Below are 9,062 nucleotides of genomic sequence, written 5' to 3' on the forward strand. Positions count from 1 at the left end.
TGCAGACAGAATGACTATGGTGAGGGATGCTGAGAGTTGTCACTCAGCAATATTTGGAGGACTGCAGTTTTCTAGCTCTGATGTAAGTAACACTTTATACAGACTATCCATACAGTAATGGTAAAATTAAAGTGCCCAGGATCAGTTGGGGGAAGGAAATGCCCTAAAGGCAAACAAATCCTGCAGGCTGAGCTTCAGTGCTAAGTTCTTTACTGTAGTGCAACCCCCTATAGCATGGAGGGACACTGTTCCAACTTGCCTCCTAATGGGCTGCTTTGGTCACTGTTTATATCAGTTGTAGTGCTATCTGCTGCTGCTGTTCCCTGTTTGTCCTATGTGGAAGCTATTGTGTGTTCTCACAAGATTATGATAATCCTTACAGCACATTAGTTTGCTAATAAGGCTTAAAGGTAATAATAAGGTTGTGCTGGCTGATTCTTCTAGAGGTTCTAGGAACTTACGCAAGGTGCACTGTCCACTCCCTGGAGATGGTATCCACCCAGGACAGCATCCACTTCCAAAACCAGAGAGACAAACATGTGGTCCAATGCGATGCCTGGAAGAGGATGGAAGAGAGAGTTTGAGATCCTTCCTTCCTCTTTTTTGTTTGTTTGTTTGTGTACAATCAGCAAAATAATTGAGCATTACGTATGCAGAAAGAGATTTAAATACTGTGGAAAAAGTGCAGACTGCAGTCTGACTTGCAACTGTTTAATCCAGCCATGGAGCTTCTCAAGCTGGTCACAAAGTGTTGGCACCAAGCAAAATAGAACAGCATGCTGAAGCAAAAACCTAATTGATGCAGGGTTCAAGGGGCAGAGAAACTATTTGGAGGAGAGGTACAGTGAGTCAAATTACACTGAGAAACCATTCTTCCTGGGCAGCAGGGAGCACAGACTTGCAGAAGTTATCAATTTAATGGTTTATAGTAGCTAGATTTGAGGGCTGTCCAAAACATTTTGCTGCCAGATGTGGAAGAAAAGATGGTGTCCTGTCCAGCCCAGTCAGAGGAGCACAGTAGCCAAAGCTGGACAAGTGATTTTGACACAAGAGGGATAACATCTTAAGCATCTCTCCTCATCCTTGGTAGTAACATCTTAAGTTACAAGTAAATGATACTTCAGCACAGCCACCAGCCTCACCCTTCTTACTCTGTTGCCATTTTGGCTGCTGTGCAAGTGTCTGCTCTCTGGGGCAATAGAAGATAAGGACAGGGAAAGAGAAGGAAAGAAAGGCTGGGGGAGCAAACAAATCAGTGTTCCAGCAAGCACCTCATCTCATCACTTTCTGACTGCATTTGCAGCATGTAGAAAAAACGACAATTATGTGGGCAGGAGGGGGGGACATACAGGAAAGCAGCTGCCCTTTTGATCATTGTGAAAGAACAGGGGTTGAATGCAAGGCCTCATGGTGCCTTGGCTTGGGGAGAGGGAGGAGGAAGTCCCAGGAGGCGAGATAGGGCAGGAATTCCCGCCAATACTAAACTTCCTGCCCTGCAGCACCAGAATAAACACTACAAACTGTCTTCACCAAGTTCCCTCTGGAACAAGAGCTAAGCTGGAAGTTAAACAGTTCAGTGCTGAAGAGGTAGGAAAACCTGGCAGCATCATGGGGACTGGGACATATGTCTTTTAGTTGCCTGGCTTGGCTGCTGTTGGGCTGGCATGAGTCCAACAAATGGAGACAGAAAAGGGAAGAAGCAGCTCATTTCAAGCCTTGAAGTGCAGCTGCGCTGTCACGCAGGCTGATGAACTGACCTGGCCAATAGCCAGGACTGTTGTGGGGAGATGTGGAGACAGCAGTCCTATTAATCCAGCCTGGTATATATAGGTGTTGGGGACTAGAGCCCTGGAGGGACACCGACCTCCTCAGTTGCTGGGGGACATGCTGCCAGTCTGACCCAAAATTGGAAAGAAAGAGAGAGAGAGAGGGAGGGAAGGAGGGAGGGGGGAGGGGAGGAGGATAGAAAAAGACTGTGCAAAACAGAGTGGCTGGAGAGAAAAGGTGGAGATTGAAGATAATGGGGGTGCGGAGCAGTTGTCAGTTCCCTTTTGGGGAGGAAGAAGAAAAGTCCACAGGTGGCTTCCCTGGAAGAAGGGAAGGGAAGGGAAGGGAAGTCCCAGAGAGACAACATCTTCACCCAAGATCCAAGATGGGAAGGAGGTAATTGGCTGGCTACAGACGACATCTTCACATAAGACCCAAGACAGGACACAGCTCCCAAGACAGGACACAGCTGTCGTTGGCAAAGCCCTGGTCTCTGGGGAAGGATTGGTCAGAAGACCCTGAAAGAGATTCTTTCCCCAAGGGAGGAGAAAGAGATCAGCTGAGTGAATCCAGGAGGAGTCAAGCCATGCTGAGCACACAACCAGTAAATCCAGCACATTCCTTTCTTTTGTTTCTCTGTGTCAATTGCTATCTTTGCAAACCTAAATACACCTCCAGTTCTAAAAGAACTCAGTCACATTGTGATAGAGATACATGTTGATCAGAGATTGTCACAGCCCTTGCATCTGGGTGGTGCCTGAGGGCAGAGAAGTCACTCAGCGAAGCCTAATGGTTATTTTGCTCATTGCAGAGGATCAGTGGGACAATCTTTGTGCATAGACTAGTGATGCAACCGTTCCCTGTTGCTAGGTTCAGGTGCTCATGAGCTAAAGGTGCCATGGTGGGCATGCAACATAAGGTTTCTCTTCTCACACAAAAGAGAATGGAGCACCCACCTTACAATTTGCATTAGTAAAATAAGACAAGACTGTTGAAACAAGAGAGGATTTGGACTAAACAGTGGTGCAAGGAAGAAAAAGCTACACCAAAACACATGGTATGGATAATCATAGCAGTAGAGGTTCTTTTTGGAGACTGTAATATAATAATTAACCATCATCACTAACATGGCTTCGTTTGTCCCTTTCCCCTTTTCAATATAGTATGAACTGAAGCACAGCGATGGCAACAAGTTGTCTAAATCTGCCACAGGCTCAGAAACGTGGGGTGATCTGGCATCCTGAAAGCAGGTTATGCAGTGAAGTAAACGCACCATTGTTCCCTCCATCTTGCCCCCAAGCACAGTCCCTCAGTCGCACAGCCAACTTTTCTCCTCATTTTGGCACGGTCCTGCCGCTTTGGACTGAGCAACCTTCGACGGCTTGGTCATCTACACCTTTCAGAGAGGTGGCGTCTAGAGAGGACTCTGCCAAGATGGAGAGGGCACGGCCGACTGAGACACCGAGAAGTAAATGCATTCTGAGCGAGGGAGGGAAGAAAGGAAGGAAGGAGAGCCCAATTCCTGCTCTTCCAGGCAAGCGCTGCCGTCTCCTTGCACGCGCCACGACGCTGCCAGAGAAGGCACCGACTCCCTACTGCGCCGCCTCCTTCCTCTGCGCTGGCCGCGAAAGAACTGGAAACATTCCCCAGCTCGTGGCGTAGGGGGGGTGGGTTGGCGAGGAGGCGTCATTCGCTCGTTCCCCAGCCTGACTCGGGGATTCAGTTGGGGAGGGGGAAAAGTACTGGAGCTCTAGGACACGGTGTCCCTGTCGGAGGAAGGGTATCGGCGGCGGCGGAGGGGTACCTCTCTACGGCGAAGTTGGCAAGATTCCTCCTTCCTGTGTAGAGTCTCCCCTGAGTCCCTTGAAGGAACACAGCCATCCAAGCAGCCTGGAAGAGCAGCTCGGCCAACATGACAGCGCCTCCCAGTCCGCAGAGGTGCTTTGCTTCCTCCAAAGCCTCCGTCCCTTCCCGTCCCGTCCCTCCCCGCCCTCTCCTTCTCCACAGGCCCCCTACAGCATGGCTTGAGCTGTCTGGACTCTTCCCACCAAAGAGGCGGCTGGGGGCGCCTTCTGGGCAGAGGAGGGGAGCGAGGATCAATGCTCTCAAGCTGGGGACAGCGGCGGCGGCGTGGAGCGAAAGCTCCACCCCACGAGCAGGCTCAGATTGCTGCGGGGCTCCCCAGCCGGGTGCTCCGAGTGGGAAAAGCGTTGCCTGTGCGCGAGGGCGTGCGTGCGTGCGTACAAAAGGGTGCTTGCCTCGCCCAACTCCCCCATCCCTGGGGGCAGAGCAGAGGCACCAGGAGAGGCGATGTGGGGGAGGCTCCCAGGCTTCAAAACACAGCAGCTTTGTTGTTGGACTGGGAAGAGGCTCCCCCAACCCATTTTTAGGAGTCTCCTTTTCCACATCTGGCAAGGCTCAAGAATGTCCCCTCCTCTTCTTTCCCCTCCCCGGGCTGCTTTCCCATCCGTACCAAAGAGGAGCCGCGGCAGATAAAGGCTTCGAAGCCGCTCCGAGGGATGAGGATCCGAGGCGCATCCGATGTGAATAGCAGGCTGGGCTGCCACTTGCAATACATTGGGGGCCTTGTTCCAGAGAGGAGCTGCAAAGCTGGGGCCTGAAGGGGAGAAGGGGAAAGCAGGGAGAGAGAGAAAGCAGAGGCGAAAACAAAGTCGCTTCAGTTGCCCAGATGTCCTTTCGGATTTTCCACCCGTGAAAAAACAGGTGTTCTTTCAGGAGTGGAACAAAACTGCGTTCTGAAACACGAGCAGTCCGTGTTAAGCCAGGGTTTGCTTAAGGTTGGTTTATTGAATAACTGATGCTTGGTTAGGTTGACTCATCCTGCTAATCTGGTTTATTGATCACAATAATTGGATTCCCACAAGCTATGCCAAAACCAAACAATACATTAAGGCTTTAGTATAATGCCTGCACCAGACTGGAGATTATCAAGCACTGCACATTAATGTGTTTGTATAAATATACACAAAATTAGCCTGCACATATTCAATAGAATCATCAATAGCCATAATTAAGAAAAATAGTTCACTAATCACATGGTAGAACTAGTCCTAGCTATTAAGATGATCCACTCTAATCCAGCTCAGAAGTTCAAGAAGGAAATTCATCAGAGAAAAGCATGAAAATTAAGACAGATTCTCTCAAGGGAAGGGGGGGAAGGGAAAGAATGAACATATGGGAGTTGAGTGGGTCTCATTCTTCATGAAAAATAGCACGGTTTGCTTAGTGGACATGAGGAATCCATTGTGTTGTCTCAATAATTCCACTGGCAATGTAGTTTCTCCTTCAGAGACGGCATTTTCCCCACTACTCTAATAACACCGATTCCCTTCCTGCGTGCATCATTTGAGATTGTCAAAACAGCCATTCCTGGCTTAACTAGTGTCAGAGCCACAGGCAACTCTTATAGGTAATAAGCAATTAAGCACCACCCTTTGTCAGGGTTATGCAACTTGGGGAATGTAAACAAGTTTTATTTCTATGCTTAGCAGATGCAGAGCATTCTCTATAAACCCTTAAACTTGGAAACATTTAAAAAAATAACTCAAAGCACTACAATCCTATGGCAAAAGCAATTAGTCTTGTAGCATTTTCAAGGCTAACAAACTTATTCTCATGTAAACTTTTGCAGATTGTGGTCAACTCCATGAAACCGTATCTTACCAAGGGTCCCCCTTGGCCATCTATTCTATTTCAACATCTGAAAGACTGATGCATCGAACTTATTTTCTGTTGGTTTCTCCAAAATATAAAACATGTATCAAATATAATCTGGATTCCTATTATCAGGAGGGACTCTCTTCCAGTTAGGATGCATCTTACTTGCATAGTACTTATCTGCTGGTTCCACCAGTGAGATTAAGAAGGCAGAAGAGGAAATTTATTGTCATCTCCTCCAAAAACTAGGTTTGAGTGGTGGAGGATATTATTGCCTGGGGGGAGGGAGGAAAGCTGGGGACTAGAAAGAGACTGACACATGGAACATGAATAGAATTTGAGAATAAGCCTCTTCCCAAAATTGCCAAGAATTTTCACAAACCTTTAATTCACACCTTATACAAAAAGTGAGTAGAAGGAAACCACAAGAGAAAGGATGAAGGAAGCAGCACTATGGCATTTTGATCTCATTCAAAGCACTTGGAACCCTCTCTATGCCACCCTCCCACTTCCCTCAATTCTGTATTTCTGAGCCACACCTGCCCTTTAGACAGATAAAGAAAGGATACTTACACCACAGTGACCTTCACCAACCTATCAAGTCACATTATTTCTCTGAGCAGGAGGAAATCAAATAAACAAAAGCATCATCACTCTGTTTTGTAGCTTCAAGGAGAAACCTATGCTTACTCTGCTACCTGGACTACAAAAACTATAGCTCTATCAAACTGTGCTTATTCATACTGGAAAGGGATACCAAGATTCCATCAAGTTTAGCTTGTCCTGTTTCTTTTTTAGACTTGTATTCTGTCAGTCTTATATTCTACATTATGTGTCTTAATTATATCTTAAACAATTACTAATTAATAAAAAAGGGGAAAAAAAGAAATCCTTCTTTTGATGTTCATTTTTAATGCACTGCAATTTTAGATATGTATCTTCTTGATGGTCAGCGGATCAACAAGTTCAGGGGAGAGCGCTCCTGGGAGTCCTAATTAAAAATTGCATGACAAAATGGCCTTTAAGGTCCTTTCTGGTTCTTTCCCCTGCTAGGATTGTTCTGCTTCAGAAGACAGAAGAAGGTTCCATGTTTCTGAATGTTTGCCTGTATTAAGTAAACAGTCTTATATGGGAAACAGGATTCTTCTTCATAGCATGCTGGCTTTCTGAAACAGGAAGATTTGCGGTGCAATTATACATATACCCATTTAGAAATGAACCCTAAAGGACTGAACCTTATTTTTATTTATATTTTTTTCTTAACATAGGTGAGCATTCAGCAATGCAAATGTCCTGATTTTCTTGCTTTCACAGGTGAACTGCAACCTCAACCAGCTCCCTATGAATCAAGAAGTCCTGAACATCAGTATCAGGTCCACTGCATCTAGGGATTAAGAGTTGTTTGTATTAACTATTGTTAATTGTACAGTATGTGTATACATAATGTCTTTTTTAAAGCTGTGTTCCTGAGAAGTTTTGATGAAGTATTATACAGAATATATATTTCACATCATGTTGGAATGAGGTTGATGAACGTACTCAGATATGCAGAGCAGATAAAAGAAAAGGTAGGAAGATCAAATGGGTATTGTTTGAACACCATGGCAAAGCAGAGTGAGATGGTCAGAATCTCCCACCATTTCTCAGCAGAAAGCCTTGATAAATGTTCAAGCAGTTTTCTGTTCAAATGCTCAATAAACAACCATATTCCCATCTTCTGGCAAATGAATACAAAAGTAACAGGCATTGCATAAATGAGAAAGAAAAACAGTGACACACTGCAGACCTTTCTTACAATGATTCGCTTTGTGTTAATATATCCCCACTTTCTAAGCATCTGATACCTATGCAAACGTTGGAAATTCTCTCTTCCTCCCCCTCCACTTTGTGAAAGTATCTTACAAAAAGGACTATCAACTGCATTCTGGAGTTCAATGTGCTAAAACGGGGACATATTTCAATACATTGCACAATGTTTACTACATGATTTCTGTATTTGTGCCTACTGTACTTATTTGGAAATAAAAGGCAAGCATAATATGCATTGATGAAGAGTTTCAAAAAATATATACAGACCCCTTCTTTTAATAGCAGTTTTGGCATAATTGCAACAAGGATGTTTTTCCCCCATCTGCGATACTTCCCAATTGTGATTTCACAATAAAATAAACAACCAGTGGCATCCACAAGGGGGACAAATAATGAAAGTAGCATTCTGCCATTGACACAAGTGCCACCCTTTTTGTATGTGTATGCAACACAACACAGCTTTTGGAATTTCAACAAAAGCCTCTGATCCTGCAGACACCTCTGAAAACACACTGTATGCATAGTCATTTGAATATTCATGCATACCAGACTCCCTCTAGCAGGGACAACTACTGTAATGAAAGCAACTAAATGTATGTAATTTATTTAAGGCCATGCCCAAATAACTGCTGAATGCAGTTAGTCCTAACATCTTTGAAACCTCAGATTTCATTTATCATTCCTCCTGAGAATACACCCAGGCTTTTTGATGCCATTCTATTCTTTTAAGCAACCTGGCCATTAGCATCACAGCCCGAAGGGATGATTACAGAGCCTGCATTTTGTATAAAATATTTTCAAATGTATTATTTTTCCAAGTGTTTACCTTTTGGGAAGACAAACCATTTTACAGGAAGCTAGCTACATTTCACACAAACAGCCTTAACACCTCATCTAAGCAGATGTGAAATGCAGCATAAGCAATGGATCTCAAACACCTGCCATCAACAGTGTTTGGGGCTTGTTTTTAGAAGGCATGGGAGAGCACCATCACCTAGCGCATGAGACAGATTTGTACAGGACATCACCCCATACTGTAGTTGCTGCAGGTGCTGGGAGTTGTTGACCCTTCTGACATTTTAATAAGCATTCTCCCCTCTGCTGAGCAATGCATCAGACAACTATGCATTGTTTTCCCGTTTTTACAATAGCTTAAAACTTGCCCAAATGCCTTCAAGACCCTAAAGAACAAAGTAGCACCCATCCATTGTACATCAAACAAGCATCCAGGATCTGTTGATCCACCATACATCAGGTTTACTCCCTCTCTCCAACTGAGAAGAGAATGAAGTGATTTCATGAGAATGGATAAAAAATGTTGAAACCAAATCCAGAAGAGGCGTGTTGCATCTGTGCATCTAACTTTTTATCAAGGCTGAACTGTAAATTATTTTCTTTCCACTTTTTAGCATTTAGTGATGTAATTATGTGAACCTGTGGGGTGAATTTGAAGAAGAGCCTTTTCCCCAGCCCATAAACTCTATCACAGAATAGTCAGGGAAAGTTTCCACCAAAAGGAAAGGAAGAAAACTTGAGTAAAATATCTAACGCAAAAAACCTAACTCTTAAGATGCTAGAAGGGAATAAAAAGCCTTAATATGTGTCAGCAGAACAAAGGGGAGTGAGGATGTTGTGCTTATCAGTTCAACAACAACAAAATCCCACCACCCTCCTCTTCTTAAAAGTCTGCCTCCTACTGGCAAGAAAAAGGAAAAAAATAGGTAATGAGGTATCCCTTCTGTTATTAAATTGTCATCCTCTTAAAAAAAATCTACAAACGTTGAGCAGATTCTTTGGGAAACAAACGT

The 9,062-nt window shown here is 44.5% G+C and overlaps 1 protein-coding gene across 3 annotated transcripts in view; it reads right to left on the reverse strand.

Moving 5' to 3' along the window:
- Positions 1–3,722, reverse strand: part of VWCE (von Willebrand factor C and EGF domains) — a 30,022-nt gene extending 26,300 nt beyond the window's left edge. For all 3 annotated transcript variants that reach the window (XR_010066848.1, XM_063289176.1, XM_063289178.1), the window contains exons 1-2: positions 3,572–3,722; positions 462–556 (exon numbers count right to left, since the gene is read on the reverse strand). Coding sequence is in view for 2 of the 3 variants with exons in the window: in XM_063289176.1 (XP_063145246.1) it covers positions 462–556; positions 3,572–3,681 (205 nt within the window). In the remaining variant the exon portion in view is untranslated. The remainder of the gene's footprint in view (positions 1–461; positions 557–3,571) is intronic.
- Positions 3,723–9,062: the final 5,340 nt, after the last annotated feature.

This window comes from Candoia aspera, chromosome 1, assembly GCF_035149785.1.
Source record: "Candoia aspera isolate rCanAsp1 chromosome 1, rCanAsp1.hap2, whole genome shotgun sequence".
NCBI lineage: Eukaryota > Metazoa > Chordata > Lepidosauria > Squamata > Boidae > Candoia > Candoia aspera.